The 23,349-nt window shown below is 47.6% G+C and overlaps 1 protein-coding gene across 1 annotated transcript in view; it reads right to left on the reverse strand.

The window, feature by feature from the left end:
* Window positions 1-22,450, reverse strand: part of KCNV1 (potassium voltage-gated channel modifier subfamily V member 1) — a 50,053-nt gene extending 27,603 nt beyond the window's left edge. The window contains exon 1 of the mRNA XM_073590204.1: window positions 21,276-22,450. Within this exon, the coding sequence (XP_073446305.1) occupies window positions 21,276-22,293 (1,018 nt within the window). The 5' untranslated portion in view covers window positions 22,294-22,450. The remainder of the gene's footprint in view (window positions 1-21,275) is intronic.
* Window positions 22,451-23,349: the final 899 nt, after the last annotated feature.

Below are 23,349 nucleotides of genomic sequence, written 5' to 3' on the forward strand. Positions count from 1 at the left end.
TGCAAGCATTCAGCGTTCGATAGTCCACGCAGAACTGTAGGGGGCCATCCTTTTTGCGGACCAACACAATGGGAGCTGCCCAGGGGCTTTGGTTTTCTCGGATAACTCCCTTCCGTAGCATTTGGGCCAGCAAAGTTTTCACCTCTTGGTAGAGCTGTGGAGGAATCTGTTGATATCGTTCGCGGATGGGGGCCGCTGCTGCCATGGGAATTCCATGGGTGATATCGGTGGTACATCCAAAATCTTCCTCATGACTAGCAAATACCTCGTGGTACTGTCCGAGCAGTGTTTTTATCTGGGAAAGCTGAGCTGAAGTTATTCTGGAGAGCTTGGCCCGCATTTGTTCCAAACTGTCAAGATTTCGGTAGCCTGTAGAGTCTGGATAGTTACTTCCCAAGGGTCCTTGGATTGCACTTTCAATTGAACTGCAGGGGTCAGCAGCAATTCTTCCAAAGGCCTTACTAGCTTGGCCAGTTCGGTCCGGGGCTTCAAGACGATGCCTTGGTCTTCAAGGTTGACACAGCGCACCAGGACGGTCCCCTTTTGCACTGTGGTCAGGGAGCGGGCAACCAGTATGCCAGGAGGCACGCGCTCCGAGTAGCATGGCTCCATCTACATCTTTACGCCCTCCAAGGGTATCGAGGCTCGAATTGGCAGGGCCATCACCGTCTGCCCAGGGGGCAGTACAAGCAGGGGAGCCGCTGGCGTGATGACTTTGTCCAGAGCCTCGCCCTCCCAGCAGTCCTGATGTACTCGCGCTTCCCCCACCAACTGCTGGAATACCTGTCCTTGGGCCGTGCGGGAACCCCACTGCTTCAGGATCTTGTGCGTGGGATCATTGAGGAGCAGATTGCGGAACTCATGTGGTATGTTCATGCCCAGAATGACTGGATGCTGCTTATTGGTTTCCCCTTGGGTCAGAACCACTCCTCTGTGGCCGAGGGATTTACCGCACAGCGTTACCTGTACTCACACCACCCCGGCAACAGTGACCGATAATTGATTGGCGGCTACTAGTCTGATCATGGGGTTCCCACTGGGGTCTCGCTGCCTCGGGGAAATTCTGCCGGAAATAAGTTGCAGGCATAGTAGTCACTTGTGACCCCATGCCCACTAGGCACCAGATGGCACGGCCCTCTACTTCTGTCCATACCACCGTACATTTTGAGACCAAATCTTCGGGACTTCCACCACCCCTAATCGTGGTTTCTGGCTCTGAGCGGCATCCCTCCAGCCCGGAGCGCTCTAGTTTAATGGCCGCCGAGGTGGGTATCTCCCACGTCGCAGGCACACTTGGACGAAGTGTCCCGGCTCCCCACACTCATAGCACCGGGTCTGCGAAGACCGACCGCCCCGGGTGGAGCGGGGCCCCCAGGGGCCGGGATTGAAACTAGGCCATCCAGTCCCGGACTCAGTCCTTCTCTTCACCTCGGCTAACTCGCCCTTCATGTTCTTCAATTCTTGTTTTATCTCCTCCACCCATTGAGGCTCCTCAAATGCGTTCACGGAAGCCTCCACACTCCGGACCTTCCCCATGGGGACCGCCATCCCCTGCTCCTGCTCTCGAACGCGTGCTTGACTTCCCACCTCTGAAAAGTCCATATGGGGATTCATTCTTACCTGCTCCCGTAATGCCTGCTTTATTAATGGGTCCCGCAGTCCAGTCACCAACAGGTCGCGTAGTGTAATGTCAATAGGTCCTACCCCTACGCCGTCCTTCCTTTCGATGGCCGTATGCAACTCTTGGAGGACATTCATATACTGGGTGATGGTCTCCCCCTCTCCCTGCATCCGACTGAACAACCGTGTCCTTAACTCTCCCACATTGGTTGGGTCCCCATGGGTCTGTTCTAAAATGTGTAAAACTTTATCAAAGGTGTTGCGGTGTCCCGGGGGCCTCAACATTACTGAATTCCGAGCCTCCCCGTCTAGCGCCATGAGAGCTACTTCGGCTTCCAGGTCAGGAGTCATCGGGTGCATCCGAAAGAGCCCCCGCATCCGTTCTGTCCAGCTCCATAGCATGGTATTAGAGCCGGAAAACCTAGGCACTTTGCTCAGCATAGCCCCCAATGAAATGCTGGAGCTTGGGCCCTTGCTATCTGTCAAGTTCACGGCCATGCACTGGTCTGGGGCATCGTTGTCCGTGCTCAGAGACTGCATCCTGCTGACTATGCCAAATGTAGGTAACAGCAGGTACGCAGGATACAGTGACGAGACGCAAGACTGAGCTGAACTTTGGGAAGAAAACTTTTATAAATTTAAGCTGCTAGGGCTATGCTAAGCAACCAAAACACAATAACAGCTATTGTCCTCGCAGGGACTCTACACAAACAAACACTTTCAAAGAGAACACGACTATCCCGGCAAAGGCCGGTTGCTATAGGGCGTCTCTGATGAGGCTGCTTTGGTGTCGCAGCCGCTGGGCACAGCTGCTGAAGATGTCGTAGTCTTCAGGCGCCTCAGCGCCCAGGAGGAGTTGGGGCACAACAGGCCTTAAGGGAGTCCTTTGATGAGGTAAACCCCTGTAGAAACAGCGGGGTTTTGCTCGTAAGCGAGTTCAATGAGACTCCAGTCCCCAAGCAGGGTTGTGTTGCAGTTACCAGGAGTGGCGGTTGGCAGGCCATGTGCACGGCCTGGGCCTAAGCAAAGAGTTTCTCTGTCGGCGAGGAGTAGGCCCCAACTGCCGACTGCAGCGGGGTGACGTCAACTGCAGGCTATGATGAACAGGCCACAGCTGCAGGCTGAAGCGGGGCGGTAGCGGGCAGGCCGCAGCCGCGGGCTGGAGTGAAGTGGCAGCAGCTGCAAGAGGCGGCGGCCAGGCCGCAACAGGCTGGAGCACAGCGGTAACAGCTACGGACGACCGTGGGCAGGTAGTGACCCCGGATTGGAGTGAAGCAGCAGTATCTTGTTGGTAAGTTCGGCGCTTACTCTCCGCAGGCCACTGTTAGTCTCCCCTGTGCTGCTGGTTTCCTCTCTGGTCACCGTCTGTCACTCTGGCTCTCTCAAAGTCCCACAGTCTCTTGCTTCGTGTCTGCCGTTCCGCCAACTTACTCCCCTCTGCGCTCCCTGTCCCTTTTATACTCGCCCCTCCCCTTGCTGTCCTGTCACTCCCAGCAGTCCACTCTCCTTCTCCATTCCCTGGGTACAGTTCCCTTAGGAACCTAGATGGCGGTCCCTTTGGTTCCGGCCCGGACACTCTGTGGGGGCCCTCCTCCCTACATCTCTCTAGTGCTAAAAACTCATCTTGTGTCAGCTATATAGATGAAATGCTTCACTCAGAAAGGGGGTCCTCGTCACTGTTTGTACAGAGTACAAGAAACTACAGCAAAACCAAACAAATGAGCCAGAACATAAGTGGAGCATAATTTTTTGATCAAAATATTGTTAACTAAGTACCCTGTTGTGAATTCACTTTCTGGCCTCCCTCTGGTTTTTACTGAAGGTAGTGGAGCTGGTCAGATCGACAGAGGGGTTGCGAGTTCTCGTTCTGGGCTCCCTCTGGTGGTTACTGGAGGTAATGGAGCTGATCTGATTGACAGAGGCTTGCCACCTGATAATGATGATGACGATTGGACATCTGGAGTTTCAGATTGGGATTTAAGACAGCCGACTCCCTCTATCCCTGCTGGTGATTTGCTTCCTGTTCCTCCTGAGGTCTGATTTCTCCAGCTCTATCCCTGCATGTTCAGCTAAGTGGTTTATTTGCTATTCTGTTTGCATTTGATCTGGTCTATCTCTTCTTGGTGCGGGGTCAGCCAGCTCCGGCTGGGGCTGTGCTGAATCACTGCCCATATGTTACTGCTTGTGCCAGTTTGTTTTATTCCCAGTTAGATTGGTCTCTTTTTGCCTTTGCTTTCAGAATATACCAGAGTGCTGATATAGTGGGGGGCAAAGTCGTGTGACTTCAGTGTTTTTTACATCAGACGTGTTGGACTTTTTGCAGGGTTTTTTGCGTGATTGCAGACAGTGTCTTTCCTTTCCTGTCCTGTCTGGTCAGTTTGGGCCCCATCATTTGCTCAGTCTATTTTCCTGCCTGTGTTTGTGTTTTCATCTTGTCTCACCGACAATATATGTTTGAGGACTATCTATTCCTTTGGGGTCTGCTCTGGGGCAGTTTAGATTTCCCCTTTCTTGCTTTAGGCTTAGTTAGCTCTCCGGTTGTGCCTAGGCATCTAGGATCATCGTAGGCATGCTCCACGGCTACTGCTAGTTGTGTGACTAGGATCAGGGGTCTGCAATCCGCTTAGGTACCAACCTCTCTGGTTTTCTGTGGCTTAGCCTGGACCTGCTCTCCTCCTCGGTGACCCATTCATAACAGTACCCCCTATGTTACTTATATGTTCTATTACAATTTACTTATTAGTTTACTGCAGGCTATGTGCTCAATTTGCTTTTTTTTCTTAAGTTTTGTCAGTGAAATGGCCTCAATGTGAACGTGCTCCTACACAGTGCACATATACCAACTTATGCTCTTGCTTATTTTTTTGGTTTTGCTTCTTACATCTGATAAAAGTGAGGACATTGGAGTAGATTAAAACATGATGGCAGACAGAGGCAAACCAACATAGATAGAATCATAGAATCGTAGAGTTGGAAGGGACCTCCTGGGCCATCTGGTCCAACCCCCTGCTCAAAGCAGGATTCGCTAAATCATCCCAGTCAGATGTCTGTCCAGCCTCTGTTTGAAGACTTCCATTGAAGGAGAACTCACCACTTCTCGTGGCAGCCTGTTCCACTCATTGATCACTCTAACTGTCAAAAAGTTTTTTCTAATATCTAATCTGTGTCTCCTCCCATTCAGTTTCATCCCATTGCTTCTAGTCTTTCCTTGTGCAAATGAGAATAAAGTTGATCCTTCTACAATGTGACAGCCCTTTAGATATTTGTAGACAGCTATTAAGTCTCCTCTCAGTCTTCTCTTTTGCAAACTAAACATTCCCAAATCCTGCAACCTTTCCTCATAAGACAGGGTTTGCAGACCGGTCACCATTCTGGTCGCTCTTTTCTGAACTTGCTCCAGTTTGTTGATGTCTTTTTTAAAATGTGGTGCCCAAAACTGGACACAATATTCCAGATGAGGTCTGACCAAAGAGGAGTAGAGGGAAATAATGACTTCACGTGATCTAGACTGTATGCTTCTGTTAATACATCCTAGAATTGCATTTGCCTTTTTTGCTGCTGCATCACACTGTTGACTCATATTCAGTCTGTGATCTATTAGTATTCCCAAGTCTTTTTCACATGTGCTGTCACTTAGCCCTATTCCTCCCATTCTATATATGCTTTTTTCATTTTTATTGCCCAGATGTAGTACTTTGCATTTTTCCCTGTTAAAAACCATTCTGTTTGTTGCTGCCCACTTCTCCAGTTTATTTATATCTTTTTGAATCCTCTCTCTCTCTTCTCTAGTATTAGCTATCCCTCCTAGCTTTGTGTCATCAGCAAATTTAATCAGTTTACCCTCAATTCCTTCAACTAAATCGTTGATAAAGATGTTGAACAATACAGGGCCCAGGACAGAGCCCTGTGGTACCCCACTTGAGACATTCTTCCAACTGGATGTGCAGCCATTTACAACCACTCTTTGGGTCCGATCACTAAGCCAGTTATGAATCCACCTAACAGTTGCCTTGTCCATTCCATACTTAGTCATTTTTTCAATAAGGATTGTATGAGAGACTTTGTCAAATGCTTTGCTGAAGTCAAGATATACTATATCTACAGCATTTCCTTGATCCACCCAATCAGTGATACCGTCATAGAAGGAAATTAAGTTAGTCTGACATGACTTATTAGTTACAAACCCATGCTGACTCTGTTTAATCACTTCATTCTTATCCAGGTATTGACATACATGTTGTTTAATAATTTGTTCAAAGATCTTTCCTGGTATAGAAGTCAGACTCACCGGCCTATAGTTGCCTGGGTCCACCTTCTTCCCCTTTTTGAAGATAGGAACAACATTTGCTCTTCTCCAGTCTTCTGGCACTTCTCCTGTTCTCCAAGAATTTTCAAAGATTATGGAGAGGGGTTCAAAAATTTCTTCTGCTATCTCCTTCAGTACTCTGGGGTGTAATTCATCTGGACCTGGAGACTTGAATTCATTTAGGTTAGCTAAGTGTTTCCTCACAATCTTTCTGTTTATAGATATCCTGGATTCTTCTATTCCCTTAATAGGACAGTGAATAACAGTTGATGTTACATTTCCTTTCTGAGAGAAAACAGATGCAAAATAGGAATTTAAAAGTTCAGCCTTCTCAACATCCTGTCTTACCATTTCATCATTTTCATCCTGTAAAAATCCTATAGCATCTTTGACTTTTCTTTTACTTTTGACATATCCCCAAAATCCTTTATTATTGCTTTTGACATCTCTTGCAAGCCTCAATTCATTGTCAGCTTTAGATAATCTGATTTGTGCCCTGCAGGTTCTGCAGACAGCATTATATTCTTCTTTAGATATGCCTCCCTCTTTCCATTTTATAAACATTTTTTTCTTCCTTTTTAGCATGTGCTTAAGTTCTGTGTTCATCCATCCTGGTTTCCTTAAATGCTTCCTATTCTTCCCTCTTTTCGGAATTGTTAACAACTGTGCTTTGAGAATTTCATTTTCCAAGATTTCCCATCCCTCCTGGACATTTTTGTCTTTTAGGATATCCAGCCATTGGATCCCTCCAATTCTCTTTCTGAATCCCTTAAAATCTGCCTTTCTGAAATCTAACCTTGACGTCTGAGTCTTCACAGGTCTTCCGCCTCTAGTTATCTAAAATTCTAAAATAGCATGGTCGCTACCTCCTAGGGTCCCAGCCACTTTTACCTCCTCAACCATTTCCTCCCTGTTTATAAGGATTAGATCCAAGGTAGCAGTTCCCCTTGTTTTCTCCCTTACCTTTTGGAAGATAAAGTTGTCAGCAAGAGAGGATAAGAATTTCCTTGACCTGTTAGTTTTGCCTGAGAGAGATTCCCAACAAATGTCTGGATAGTTGAAATCTCCCATGACAACTATGTCATATTTTTTGGAGAACTTGGCCATTTGATGCATAAAGAGTTCATCCATATCTTCAGCTTGCACAGGCGGCCTGTAGTAAATGCCTACAATGGTGTCCTTTCCATTGTTCTGTCCTTGTATTCTTACCCAAACAGTTTCCACAGAACTCCCAGTCTCTGAAGCTTCAATCTCTGTGCAGATATACGCGTTTCTAACATACAATGCAACACCTCCTCCTCGTTTATCAAGTCTGTTTCTTGCAAATAAGTTGTATCCTTCTAGTCTTGTATTCCAATCATGTGTATCGTCCCACCAAGTTTCAGTGATTCCAATGACATCATATTTCTTTTCCTTTGTTAGTAGTTCCAATTCTCCTTGTTTGTTGCCCATGCTTTGTGCATTAGTATAGAAACATTTTAGTGTTTGATTGGTTTCTCTTTCTCCAATATTTTTATTGATTAGATTCTTTTGTCTTTGTTCTTCCTTTCCACTTCTAATAGCAGAGTTCTCAATAGCATGTGTCAGGTGTATGGCTTTTTCTGGTCTTTTGCTTCCCTTCCCATGTTGTTCTAGTTTAAAGCTCTCCTTACAAGTGTAGCAAGGCGACTTCCAAATACATGCTTTCCAGTCTTCGTAAGGTGCACCCCATCTCTAGCAAGTAGTCCATCGTAAAGGTAGTTCACTCCGTGATCCAGAAATCCAAATCGTTGCTGACGGCACCATCGACGTAGCCAGTTGTTCACCTGCAGAATCTTATTCCACCTCCTTGTTCCATGGCCATCCACTGTAGCGCCCCATACTGTATTAACTACAGGGTGGGTCATGTATATGGATACAACTAAATAATATGGGAATGACACCCTATGCAAGAAAACTGTCACCATTCCCATTTTATTTAGGTGTATCCATATAAATGGCCCACCCAAAAAAGTTTGCCTCATCACTGAGGATTACAAGTGTCTGCTGTCAGGATATCTATGACTCGTCCTTCAGCATAAGTGACTGCATACCCGCCTCTGCTAAAAGGAGCAACACTACATGATTGTACAGGTCACATACCTCCATGATGTCCATGACTGAAGTTTCAGACTACACACCGGTTTTGTATTCTGTGAACACAGAGACAAAAAACCGTAATGGATTTTACTGGGGATTTTTTTCCAACTAATCTGAGAGCAGGAAGACATAGAGACATAGACCCCGAGTCCAGCGATGTGTCACTTACAGGGCTGTTTGCTGAAGTTCTGGTAAAATCACTTTTATCAACAGGAGATTGTCACTAGAAGACTAATAAACTTGCTGCCATGTAGTCCTCTATATTTATGATCTCTATATAACTATGCCTCCACCACTGATTGGCAGCTTTTTGCCTATGCAATGTGCACCCAGAAAGCTGTCAATCAGTGGTGTGGACAGGGTTATACAGAGCTCAGCATTCAGAGAACTGCTAAATCTTCCGCAGGTAAAACAGGGATTCTATCAAAACTGCGGCAAAAAGCCTAATAAGTGACACATCCCTGAAATTAGGGTCACTGCCCCTACATCAAGCTGCTCCCAGATGGGGTAGCAAAAACATATTGACAGATTTCCTTGAAGACAAGTCTGTTTGGAAAGTTGCTTAATTATTTTTTTACTGGATCGCAAATTTTGGATGAAAAACTGCACATAGCATTTAAAGTTTATGGTAAGATCCAAAAAGATATAGTAGATTAGATTATTAGATTTGGTTGAACCAACTTTTATGTTCTCGCGTTTGGTATTTGGCATTATCGTTATCCCATGTAATATTTACAGAAAACAGAAATAGGAAATGGTCCCATCGACAGAAACACTTCCCAATCTTCACGGAGGTGCGATCACACCACAGTTATAAATACTTGGATATGCTGATCATGTGCACCATAGAGTCGGGAGTTCACGTCGTAAGAGCTCACTTTGTGGTCGTGCTTTTTCACGTGTAAATGTAAGCATTTGTATTGGGGTCTTCCATCCTTCAAAATCCACCTCTCATCCTGTAAGGTTTTCAAGGGTTCTTTACACCTGGTTCGCCAATCCAATTAACCCCTTCACGATATCCGCCATACATGGAAGGCGCAGGTTGGAAGCGGGTGTATGGAGTGGATTCCTGGGGTGAGCTCGCCCCATACTTGGCAGGTAATGGCTGTGTGTTACAGCCAGGTTCTGCTTCTAACAATCGCGGGTGACGTGAAGCACTGTCTGCCATTGTTAGGCCTCTTTTGCACTTCAGTCTTTTGGCGTCAGGCAAAATCCGTCAAAGTGTGAAAAAATGAATCCGTTGAAGATTGGAGACAAACTGATGCAACGGATCCGTTTTCTTGACGGATCCGTCGAAGCCGCAGCTCATGGAATTTAAAGGAACAAGATTTTGGAGAGAGAGAAATTTTCTGTGCCAGAGCGGCTTTTGGGGTTAAATTAAATGAATGGAAATTCTTCCGGCAATGCTCAGTTTAAAAAAAAGGAATCCGTCACTGGATTCTGTCAATGATGGATCTGCCGCCCATAGGCGTCCATTATAGCAGGTGATGGATGGTGACAGATCCGTCACTAGCCGTCTTTTCAACGCAGACAAAAAACGTTACTATGGCTAGTTTCACACTAGCGTTTATTCCACGCAGCGCACGGCGCCGCTGAGCCCCGCCCCTTGCCGGCTCCCTGCACGCCCCATCCGGTCATCGCCGCCTACTATCGCACATGGACGCTTGCGATCTGCGCACCCTATCTTTAGCATAGGGTGCGCAGATCGTGCGCTAGTAGGATTTTGGCGTGCGCTACGCACTTTTGAAGGTGCGCCCGTGTGCGCCGAACGCAGCATGTTGCATTTCGGCGAGCTCGGCGCACCTTCAAAAATGCGCAGCGCACGCCAAAATCCTACTAGCGCACGGCTAGCGCACGATCTGCGCACCCTATGCTAAAGATAGGGTGCGCAGATCGCAAGCGCCCATGTGCGATAGTAGACGGCGATGACCGGATGGGGCGGGCAGGGAGCCGGCAGGGGGCGGGGCTTAGCGGCGCCGTGCGCTGCGTGGAATAAACGCTAGTGTGAAACTAGCCTTAGTCCGTTGTGTCCAGACGACGGACGCTGAAATTCCGATGGATCCGTCAAATGATGGATGCAACGGACGGCCATCCGTTGCAATCCGTCCCTAATGCAAGTCAATGAGAAAAAAACGGATTCCACTAAAACAAAAACGGATCGTTTTTTTTTAGAAAAAGGGCAGATTTCGACTGACATCAAAAGACTGAAGTGTGAAAGAGGCCTTAATCTGTGAAATGCCGCTGTCAAACCCTGTCAGCAGCCCTGCCTCAATTCATCTTCTCAACACGGACTGAGTGATAATGAGGAGGAGGAGAAACTGGAGTTGGTCGCCTGAGCTACAGACAATAGTACCCACACCATCTTCATCCCGTCTGTTCAGCGTGGATGGCCTGAAGATGAAGATGTGAGGGAGAGTGAGGAGGACAATATGGCCAGTCGTCCTCTTGGTGGGGACAGGGAAGTCTTGCCTGTTAGCAGTCTCACACACTTGGCTGAGTTTATGTTCCGCTGTCTTTCCCGTGACCCTCGCATGGTACACATTTTGGCCAACACTAATTACTGGTTGGTCACCCTTCAAGATCCACACTACAAGAAGAACTTTACATCTCTCCTTCCTGTGGCGGAGAGGTCTAATGAAATGTTGCAGTACCAGAAGACCCTAGTTGAAGAATTTTTTAAAAAATTCCCATCTGAAAACGCTGGCGGTAGAGGTTATAGTTCCTTAGACAACCAATGAGTAGAGACTAGGGAGACACACACCAGATGCAACAGAGGCAGGGGAACACCCTCAAAGGTCTGGGACAGTTTTCTCAGACCCTCCCATCACCCATACCCTTATGTGTGGGGTACTCTGACAACGAGGGAAAAGCTTTGGAAGATGCTGACCTTGCCAACCGTACCAGTGTCCTCCGTGATTTCTCTGTGCCTTACTACTATTGGGTATTCAAGCTAGACAAGTGACATGAACTATCTTTCTACCCCTTGGAGGTCCTGGCCTGCCCTGCCGCTAGCGTTTTGTTTGAGCGGGTTTTATAACCAATAGGCACATCTGCCTGTCAACTGAAAATGCTGATAGGCTGACTGTCAGAGACACAGCACTACACTTGCTCATAGAGCCAGTGCGCGTGTCCTGAGTACAGAAGCAGTGCTAAATAAGGTACAGGAGGGATAAACAGACGGGAGGTCAGACAAAGCCAAAGGTCATACACAGGATCACAGTACAGTACCAGGGATGAGACAGAGCGGATAATCAGGGCCAAGCAGAGATCAAAGCCAAACAGACATAGGAGGTACCAGGCAGAATCCAAAGCGATATCCAGGAAACAGACCGAGTCATACACAGAGAATCAAGTAACCAGAACACAGCACAAACACACTCAGGGGTCACCACACTATGCCAAGGGCAAGAGTATAACTGACAGGGATGGGAGCGTCCTGAGGCTATAAGAAGCCTCCCCCAGAACCAAGGAGAGGCCACAATCATAGCCCCAGGTGTGCAGGTAAGCCTGCACTGGGATCACAACCTTTAACCCCAGAAATGCCAGTCATCAGTACTGGTTCCATACATTAACCCCACGTGTGCGAGTCAAACCCGCACTGAGATCATGACAGTACCCCCCTCTCAACGGGGGGCCTCTGGACCCACAGGCTTGCCCGGGTACTTAGCATGGAAAGCCCGCACCAGGCGATCAGCATGCATCAACCGGGCCGGTACCCAGGACCTGTCCTCCGGTCCATACCCCTTCCAATGAACCAGGTACTGTACCGACCGCCGTACCAACCTGGAATCTACGATATGACCAACCTCGTACTCCACCTGCCCCTCGACCAAAACAGGAGGAGCAGCAGGCTCGGAGTCTCCCTGGACTGCTTCAAAAGGTTTCAGTAGAGATTTGTGGAAGACGTTAGGGATCTTGAAAGAGGGTGGAAGGCACAGCCTATACGCCACTGGATTGATTTTTTCCACAATCTTGTACGGGCCAATGAATTTGGGTCCCAACTTGGCTGACGGAATCTTTAACTTAATGTTTCGTGTGGAGAGCCAAACTTTCTCTCCCACCCGAAACATGGGACCAGGTGTTCGTTTCCTGTCCGCGAAAAACTTATACCTGCCTTGAGACCCAGATATACGCCGCTGGACTTCTGCCCATGTATCTTTTAACCGCTGAACAGAGTCCTCAGCCCCGGGACACCCCGAATCCAGACGAGAAAACTCACCGAAATGAGGACTGAACCCATAATTGATCAAAAAAGGAGTCATACCCGTGGATTGACTCACCCGACTATTGAAGGCAAATTCAGCCAACGGCAGTGCATCGCACCAGTCATTCTGTCTAGCAGAGGTTAGACACCTGAGGATCTGTTCCAGGGACTGGTTAGTGCGCTCCGTCTGCCCATTGCTCTCAGGATGGTATGCAGACGAAAAGGACAGAGACATACCTAATTTTTTGCAGAAAGCACGCCAAAACTTAGCCACAAACTGCACACCACGATCAGACACCACATTCAGGGGTACCCCATGCAACCAGATCACATGCTGCACAAACAACCTGGACAACGTCTCAGCTGACGGTAGTGCGGACAGGGGTACGAAATGAGCCTGCTTAGAAAACCTGTCCACCACTACTCATACCACTGTATTACCCTTAGATGGAGGGAGATTGGTAATAAAATCCATGGATAAGTGAGTCCATGGCCTTTCGGGCACTGCCAAGGGTATCAGCTCCCCTGCCGGCCGGCTATGAGAGCTTTTAGAACGAGCGCAGACCCCACAACCAGCAATTAATTTTTTTATGTCCGAACCAAGGGTAGGCCACCAAAAGATCCTAGCCACCGCCAGACGTGTGGCCGAAATACCAGGGTGAGCACTCAGCTTGGATTCATGGAACTCCTGCAAGAGTTTCAGGCGAAGCTGCTCTGGGACAAACAACTTCCCCTCCGGCTTGGCCGCCGGGGCCAGCGATTGGGCTCCCTGAATCTCCCGTTCCAATTCAGATGAGACCTCTGCTATCACAACCCCAGGGTGAAGAATGGAGGACGGTGGCTCAGGGGGCGACACCGGCTGAAAACTGCGTGATAAGGCGTCAGCCTTGACATTCTTAGACCCTGGACGAAATGTAATCGTAAACTGAAAACGGGAAAAAAAAAGTGACCAACGGGCCTGTCTGGGCGTTAGTCTTTTAGCAGACTCAATGTACGACAAATTTTTGTGATCCGTGATCACCGTAACCGGGTGACTGGCCCCCTCCAAAAAGTGCCTCCATTCTTCAAACGCCAATTTGACCGCAAGAAGCTCTCTATTGCCTACGTCGTAATTTCTTTCCGCAGCAGAGAACTTCTTGGAAAAGAAAGCACATGGCCTGAGGTTGGTTAGAGTGGCAGGCCCTTGGGACAACACCGCCCCCACCCCCACCTCAGAGGCGTCCACTTCCACGACGAATGGTTTTGACGGATCTGGCTGCACTAACACAGGAGCAGACATAAAACATTTTTTCAGCGTTGCAAAGGCCTCTTTTGCGAGCGAGGACCAATTTCTCACATCCGTACCTTTGCATGTTAGATCCGTGAGAGGTTTGACCACTTGCGAAAACCCCCGGATAAATTTGCGGTAATAATTGGCGAACCCCAAGAAGCGCTGAAGACCCTTAAGATCTCGGGGTTGCACCCAATCCGCAGTGGCCTGCACCTTCTTGGGGTCCATGCGAAAACCCTCACCGGATACAATTAACCCCAAAAAGGACAACTCTTGTACACAGAATACACATTTCTCCAATTTGGCATACAAATGATTTTCTCTAAGCCTTTGGAGCACAGTTCGTACATGTTCCAAATGAGAATACTTGTCGGGGGAATATATCAAAATATCATCTAAGTAGATAACGACAAAACGACCAATGAGGTCCGAGAATACCACGTTGATGAAATTCTGAAATATGGCAGGGGCATTGGTAAGACCAAACGGCATGACTAAATTTTCAAATAGTCCCTCGGTCGCGAGGAACGCGGTTTTCCATTCATCCCCCTCCCGGACCCTTATCAAATTATATGCCCCCCGAAGGTCCAGTTTAGAAAACCACTTTGCCCCTGATAGTTGGTTACATAAATCGGGAATCAACGGGAGGGGGTACGTATTCCGTACAGTAATTTGATTAAGCTCCCGGAAGTCGAGACAGGGATGTAACCCGCCATCTTTTTTCTTTACAAAAAAGAAACCTGCCACCACAGGTGAGACTGAAGGACGTATGTGTCCTTTGCGCAGACTTTCAGTAATGTACTCCTTCATAGCCAAGCGCTCAGGACCGGACAAATTAAACAGACGGGCTTTGGGTAATTTAGCCCCCGGGACCAGCTCAATAGCGCAGTCAAAGTGTCTATGTGGCGGTAACGTCTCGGCCTCGCTTTCGGAGAATACATCTTCGAAGTCCTTCAGGCATTCCGGAATACCTTCCAGCTCGACAGATGATACAGACACAGATTTAACAGGTTCAACCAGCAGTGCAGATTTATCACATAACTCAAAATCATTAAACCCCCATTGAACAATCTCCCCCGTTTTCCAGTTAATAACTGGGTTATGGCGTTGTAACCAGAGCGTGCCCAACACCAACCCTGCAGGTAGATTGTCCAGCACAAAACAACTTATGCTTTCCACATGAGTAGCGCCCACTCTGAGCGAAAACACATCAGACATAAAGCGAATTCCCTCCTTAATGAGGGGAGATGAGTCAATGGCCATCACCTTGATCGGAACCTTGAGCCTAACTGTCCCTATCTTGCAGTGTGTGACCAATTGGGAGTCAATAAGATTAATAGATGATCCACAGTCCACGAAGGCTGTAGAGGAAAAAGAACTACCATCCACAAACAGTTCCACAGGCAGTACTACTTTAGAAAACGAGGAAAATGGTACCTGAGGGTCTGAGCAGCCTCCCCGTTGACTACCCAGACCTAGTCGTTTCCCGCCGACCGGGTTTGAAGACGGGCAATTCGGGCACTCCCTTTTCCAATGTCCCGTTTTACCGCAGTAAAAGCATAACTGCTTGTCCTTCCGGCGTTTCCTCTCCGTATCCTTCAGGGAGAGGGCGCCTACATCCATGGGCTCAGGGGCAGTCTCTTTTCCACTGGGGAATAATGGAGTATCCACCTGCATCACCCCTCTGGCCCGCAGCCTGCGGTCCATCCGGACGGCCTGGGTCATGGCGTGCTCGAGAGAGTTAGGTGGGGGATGTAACGCCAAGGCATCCTGCAGCCGCTCGGACAAGCCCCTGCGAAAGAGTCCTCAGAGTGCGGCGTCGCTCCAGGAGACCTCTGCCGCCCAGCGGCGGAACTCAGAACAAAACCACTCAGCTGAGTTTCCCCTGACAGACACTCATCAACAGGTCCTCTGCCAATCGCACTCGGTCAGGTTCATCATAAATGTGCCCGAGGGCCTCAAAGAATGCGTTCACTGACATACGTTCAGGAGCAGAGGAAGACAGAGAGAAAGCCCATGCTTGCGGAGCCCCCCGAAGTAGGGAAATAATGACCCCCACCCTCTGGAACTCATCCCCGGAGGAGCGGGGCCTTAGAGAAAAAAAAAGCTTGCATCCTTCTCTGAAAGACCTGAACTCCTTTTTATCCCCTGAGAAAAGGTCTGGCAATTTGACCGGAGATTTGGGGGACGCTAATGACACATCCCTACCCCCAGAACTAGAAGCCCCTGCATCGACAGCCCCCTGCACAGTAACCACCAACTGTAGCTGGGTCTGGGCCATCGTGCGTTGTTCCACATTGAGCTTATGGAACATTTAGGTCAGGTGCTTGACCTGATCAGCCAAGGCTTGTATGGGATCCATGAGGATAACACACACTTTTTTTTTTTTTTTTTTTCCCTTCAGAGAAAAAAAAAACCTGAAATGGTCAGTTATAATGTCAGAGACACAGCACTACACTTGCTCATAGAGCCAGTGCTCGTGTCCTGAGTACAGAAGCAGTGCTAAACAAGGTACAGGAGGGATAAACAGACGGGAGGTCAGACAAAGCCAAAGGTCATACACAGGATCACAGTACAGTACCAGGGATGAGACAGAGCGGATAATCAGGGCCAAGCAGAGATCAAAACCAAACAGACATAGGAGGTACCAGGCAGAATCCAAAGCGATATCCAGAGAACAGACAGAGTCATACACAGAGAATCAAGTAACCAGAACACAGCACAAACACACTCAGGGGTCACCACACAATGCCAAGGGCAAGAGTATAACTGACAGGGATGGGAGCGTCCTGAGGCTATAAGAAGCCTCCCCCAGAACCAGGGAGAGGCCACAATCATAGCCCCAGGTGTGCAGGTAAGACTGCACCGGGATCACAACCTTTAACCCCAGAAATGCCAGTCATCAGTACTGGTTCCATACATTAACCCCACGTGTGCGAGTCAAACCCGCACTGAGATCATGACACTGACTCTTGTCAAAATGAGCAGGGACAGGAGAGTTTGTAATATATTCGCCAGCAGTGTTGATTAAATAACAGTCCTTGATGCTGCTACGTTAAACTAATCACTTTTTTCAGGGCGGAGCCTGCTGAATGAGAAACATCTAATATATAAATCTCAATGTGTGTGTGTATGTATGTATGTATGTCCGGGATTGGCATCTGCACCATCGCAGCTACAGCCACAAAATTTGGCACAGTCACACGTCTGGACCCCGAGAGCATCATAGGCTATGTTGTGAGGCGAAATTTTAACCCCGCGCGTTCCAATTCACCAAACAATTTTGCCCCTATATACATAATGGGGAAAAAGTGAAAAGAAAAGTGTTGGAGGCAAATTGACAGCTGCCAGATGTGAACAAGGGGGACGTAAAGAATGAGAGCGATGGCGCCAAAGAGTATATACTGTACAGTTGCTAAGGTGGGGCCCTGACCTGGGATACTCACCACACACGGGGATATGAACACACACACAAAATGCGCCACACACTACCACGTGCTTCAACACATATACCACCCTCAGCACACATTTCACCACACATACACCAACCTCACCACATAAAAGTCCAAACACAAAAGTCGCCACTCAAAACTCGCCGCGCTGTCCCAGAGCTGTTTAAAAGATGAAAAATGAGCTGTGATTGGTTGCTATCAGCAACAGTTTTCTTTGTAGACAGTTGTGGTAACTGAGGCCTATTATTCTTATCATTTCTATGGTGTTATCGTCCTTCTGTGAAGCTGGAAATAACACAATTTATTACCGTGCCAACACAGACCACCCTCTGACACAGACTGCAGGGGGAGCCCAGTATCACACAGGATAAGATTAGATACACAGCTCAGTAGTCAGTATCACACAGGATAGGAATAGATACACGGCTCAGCAGACAGTATCACACAGGATAGGATTAGATACACGGCTCAGCAGACAGTATCACACAGGATAGGATTAGATACACAGCTCAGCAATCAGTATCACACAGGATAGGATTAGATACATGGCTCAGCAGTCAGTATCACACAGGCGAGGATTAGACACATGGCTCAGCAGTCAGTATCACACAGGATAGGATTAGATACACGGCTCAGCAGTCAGTATCACACAGGATAGGATTAGATACACAGCTCAGCAGTCAGTATCACACAGGATAGGATTAGATACACAGCTCACCAGTCAGTATTACACAGGATAGGATTAGATACACGGCTCAGCAGTCAGTATCACACAGGATAGGATTAGATACACAGCTCAGCAGTCAGTATGACACAGGATAGGAATAGATACACTGCTCAGCAGTCAGTATCACACAGGATAGGATTAGATACACAGCTCAGCAGTCAGTATCACACAGGACAGGATTAGATACACAGCTCAGCACACAGTATCACACAGAATAGTATTAGATACGCGGCTCAGCAGTCATTATCACACAGAATAGGATTAGATGCACAGTTTATATGTGCAATATAATCATTATAATTTGTTATAACTAATCACAGTTGGTTACTGTGCCCAGGCAACGCCGGGCTCTTCAGCTAGTATATAGATATTTTTCAAAACATATTATATTCAGTATGTAAAATAGGGGGCAGGTTACTGAGGGATCTGTGACCTGTCATAAGCCATACAGATGCATATGTAAGCAGAGCAGCACATATAGTCTCACCCACAGCCCTGCCCACAGCTCCATGTAAGCCCCGCCCACAGCCCTGCCCATAGGCCACCCTGCAGCGTGAGAATCTCATTAACTGAAAACTACAAATAAAGAATAAACAAGAACCACAAGACAGATTCCATCACCCCAGGTATCATTGTAATCAGTATAACAGCGCCATCCTGACACTGTCTGTAGGTTACTGTGCACAATCCTGCTGACAGGTTCCCCTTCAAGAAGTGGACAATCTCTTTAACTCTAGATGCTTAGGATGCGTCAACAATATTTGACCGGCAGAGGTCTGTTCCCCAGCACCACATAACTGAAATAAGAAACCAAATTATCTCCCTGGTACTCAGTCACCACCAAGACTAACATTGCGGCTGATGTGGCAGATGACATTAATGGGACCGAGCAGCAAGACGATGGAGTGCCAGACGCAGCTACAACAACAGCCATTGAACGTTTCATTTTTTTTCATATTGCAGAAATGTTACTGATACAGAATTACAATATGGATGCTGTAATATTGTAGAGTGGCTCTGTATTGTGGTTCCATGGTTTTGTCTCTTGCACAGTCATAAAGCAGCAGTATATAATCGTAGGCTGCAGCCTGATTCTTAGATATTCTATATGCCCAGCACAGCACAAATTATAAAAGCACAGTATACCTTAGAAATCATATGGCCCCATAGGAGACGTCTTTATTGGGCACCCTCCCCTGCAACAAAAAAAGGTCTTAGGGCACAGAAGGGGTTTGCCGGAAACATCAGGAAATTCAGCTGCTTATTGGCCAGTTGAATCTGCTGCCGATCCGGTCTACAAGGGACGTCGAGGCCTGGGAGTCAGGATCAGGCTTACAGAACTAGGCGGATGTTGGCGGGGGGCAGGAGCTGCGTGGTCCAGGAGGTATGCCAATGTCTATGAATGCAAGGCAATAAACCAGCTCACCCTCCACCAGCTGCAGCAGGTTCAGGGGCCCGCCGCCGATCAGCGCTGCAGCGAGCGCTCGGCTAGATGCAGGAAAAAAAATTTGATCCAGCTCCTGATATTTTGTGGATATTTCCATTTAAAATGAATAAGATGGACAGGTGCATGGGAATAAAAATGTGTTCAGAATAAGATATGAGCAAAGAAATATATGGATCCTCTTCCCTGCTGAATCCATGTTTTATGCACACAGCTCTGCTACATCCATATAAACCACACACAGAGCTCTTCTACAGCCATAGTACTCACATAGCTCTGCTACATCCATAGAAAACCACACACAGAGCTCTTCTACAGTCATAGTACACACACAGCTCTGCTACATTCATAGAAAACCACACACAGAGCTCTTCTACAGTCATAGTACACACACAGCTCGGCTACATCCACAAAACCACACACAGAGCTCTTCTACAGCCACAGTACACACACAGCCCTGCTACATCCATAGAAAACCACACACAGAGCTCTTCTACAGTCATAGTACACACACAGCTCTGCTACATCCATAGAAAACCACACACAGAGCTCTTCTACAGTCATAGTACACACACAGCTCTGCTACATCCATAGAAAACCACACACAGAGCTCTTCTACAGCCATAGTACACACATAGCTCTGCTACATCCATAGAAAACCACACAAAGAGCTCTTCTACAGTCATAGTACACACACAGCTCTGCTACATCCATAGAAAACCACACACAGAGCTCTTCTACAGCCACAGTACACACACAGCCCTGCTACATCCATATAAACCACTCACAGAGTGCTTCTACAGCCATAGTACACACATAGCTCTGCTACATCCATAGAAAACCACACAGATAGCTCTTCTACAGCCACAGTACACACACAGCCCTGCTACATCCATATAAACCACTTACAGAGCTCTTCTACAGCCATAGTACACACATAGCTCTGCTACATCCATAGAAAACCACTCACAGAGCTCTTCTACAGTCATAGTACTCCCACAGCATGGCTAAATCCACAAAACCACACACAGAGCTCTTCTACAGCCACAGTACACACACAGCCCTGCTACATCCATATAAACGACTCACAGAGCGCTTCTGCAGCCATAGTACACACATAGCTCTGCTACATCCATAGAAAACCACACTCAGAGCTCTTATACAGTCATAGTACTCCCACAGCTCGGCTACATCCGCAAAACCACACACAGAGCTCTTCTACAGCCAAAGTACACACACAGCCCTGCTACATCCATATAAACCACTCACAGAGTGCTTCTACAGCCATAGTACACACATAGCTCTGCTACATCCATAGAAAACCACACACAGAGCTCTTCTACAGCCACAGTACACACACAGCCCTGCTACATCCACACTACAAACACAGTACGTTCAGCTTTGAACAGCAGCTCACCATGCATTCTCATCCAGGACAAGTGATACCCTGGCAGTCTCTAGAGTAAAGAAGAATGGAATTGTATATGATCAATCATTGCCACTAGAACTAGAAGTGGAGGAGGAGGAGGAGGATGCCAGGGGCCACAGGAGACTAAATAGAGCCGAAGGGATGAGTGGCGTGGGGGACGGGAGCTAAGGGGTTAATATCTGCAAATCTGCAAAAATGATCCATATATTAAAATTCCTTGAATTGGCAAACTTGTTTTTAAATATGCATGGAGAAAATGACCAGGTGACAAGTACAGCCAGCTATTAGGTTTCCCCACAGATAACAGCTGGTGACTGGGAGGAACAACACCAGGAAAATGGAAGCTAAAATGAATCATTCAAAGCAGACAATGGCTATAAATCTATCTGTTATTCTAGCTAATATCTATCTATCTATCTATCTATCTATCTATCTATCTATCTATCTATTATCTATTACTTCTATCTATCTATCTCTTTCTATCTATCTCTCTATCTGTCTATCTTCCTCTGTCTCTTATATATCCAATCTTTAGATCAATCATTATATACCCAGTTATGACCTTAGGTAATGACCCCTCCATAATATTGCTAGCAGTGTGTGCTCACATATTTGGAGGGGTGTAATTGCACCTGACCTAGAGCAGCCACATCCATAATTAACAGCCCATTCTCAGGCCCATGAATACTTAATCCGTGCCTTTACCTGTTGAATGCCTTCCCAGCTTCAGCATCCTCAATGATCTCAGGAGCCTCAGGATTTGTACAATCCTCCCCACGTTCTCTAGGTCGGTGCTTTCACCAAAGCAGGATTCCACCACCAATGTAATGTAAAAGGGCAGGATGGCAATAAAGTCTATGATGTTGACCACACTCCTCATGAAACGACATTTATCTCTCACACATAGAAACCTGAGAACTAACTCCACTGTAAACCAGGAGACACAGATATACTCCAACACATTCAGGAGAGGTTGGTCTATGGAGTTGACCTCAGAAGAGATCAGAACCATGTTAGCTATGGAGACCACCACGAAAGTCATAGAGACAGTGCCAAAGGTCTTAGCTGCTACAGAAGATCCAGGCTTCTCCAGGACATCCCACAGATTCTGCCTCAAGCCTTCAAATGCGACCCCTGTGAAGTCGTCCTCTTCAGCCTCAATCTCCTCCTCATCCTTCTTGATGTCGATTGACTCAATCTTTAACTTCTTCCTGAAATATCTGTCCCTGCAGCAGTGGTCAATGCTCAGCTCATCAATGCCCCAGTACTCAATCTCCTGGAGGAAGGACACTGCACACAGCTGGTCCATGACATGCAGATGTCCAGTCTTGTAGTAGTTCATGATGTACTCAAACAATTGGGAGCTCCTGTCAAAGAAATACTCATTGTCCATCAAGTTGGCATCATCACACAGGTCATACACCTCATCCCCTCCTGAAGTTGCCAGCTTGCCCAGGCGAGTATCTGGATGGCTGGATAAGATTTGCTGTGAGACAATGAATCTGCTGCCCCCCACATTGATGGTAAAGTGATCTTGGGGGGCAGCAGAATAGTCGCTGCAGAAGACACTGGAGTCCAGGGAAAGAGCAGAATCTGAATCTCCGTAGGCAGTAAAGGACATCTGCTTCTTCAAGTTACTGCTACCAGAATGTGGGGGCAACCTGAGACTCCCTTCATCATCAGATTGAGATGGGACATCGGAGAAGAACAAATGTGGGAGCATCAGTCCTAGAGCAGGATCAGGCTGTGATCTGCAGATCTCCCTGCTGTCAGCTGCTGCTGCTGCTCTCTGAAGTCGTGACTACCTGAGCAGTGTATCTGCTGCTTGCCTGGCGATCATCGCTCATGGAGACATGGTAATTGCTCCTTCTCTCTTGGCCTCACCCTCCCTTCAGTGTTGAAAACTTCCCTAGGCTCAAGGGAACAAAAGACTCACCCAGCGACGGATCACATTAATGTGGCAAAAGGGTTCTGTGAGATAGGGGACAGGCTGTGAGCTTCTGCACTCTCTGGGTGCTCAGGGGTTCTGGGGCTTTACCACCTACAGAGTAGACAATAGTCTCTGCTTTCAGCACCACCAGAGTGGACAGCGTTCAGCGCTCACAGGGAGGAAAGGGTTTCTGTGCTTTACCACCTTCACAGTGGCAGCCTTCTGTGTTTTCAGCTCTGTAATAATGGTAAGGGTTTCTTTACTATCAGCACCTCCAGAGCTCACAGCGTTATGTACTTTCCTTTCCACATCATAAAAGTGAGTGTGTTCTGTACTTTCAGAACCACCAGAGTGGACACTATTCTATACTTTCAGGACCATCAGTGTGGACAGTGTTCGGTACTTTCAGCACCACCAGAGTGGACAGTGTTCGGTACTTTCAGCACCACCAGAGTGGACAGCGTCCTATACTTTCAGCACCACCAGAGTGGACAGCGTCCTATACTTTCAGCACCACCAGAGTGGACAGCGTCCTGTACTTTCAGCACCACCAGAGTGGACAGTGTCCTGTACTTTCAGCACCACCAGAGTAGACAGTGTCCTGTACTTTCAGCACCACCAGAGTGGACAGTGTCCTGTACTTTCAGCACCACCAGAGTGGACAGTGTCCTGTACTTTCAGCACCACCAGAGTGGACAGTGTCCTGTACTTTCAGCACCACCAGAGTGGACAGTGTCCTGTACTTTCAGCACCACCAAAGTGGACAGCGTCCTGTACTTTCAGCACCACCTGAGTGGACAGCGTCCTGTACTTTCAGCACCACCAGAGTGGACAGTGTCCTGTACATTC

Source organism: Dendrobates tinctorius, unplaced genomic scaffold, assembly GCF_039654945.1.
Source record: "Dendrobates tinctorius isolate UK_male_01 unplaced genomic scaffold, ASM3965494v1 ptg000116l, whole genome shotgun sequence".
Lineage (NCBI taxonomy): Eukaryota > Metazoa > Chordata > Amphibia > Anura > Dendrobatidae > Dendrobates > Dendrobates tinctorius.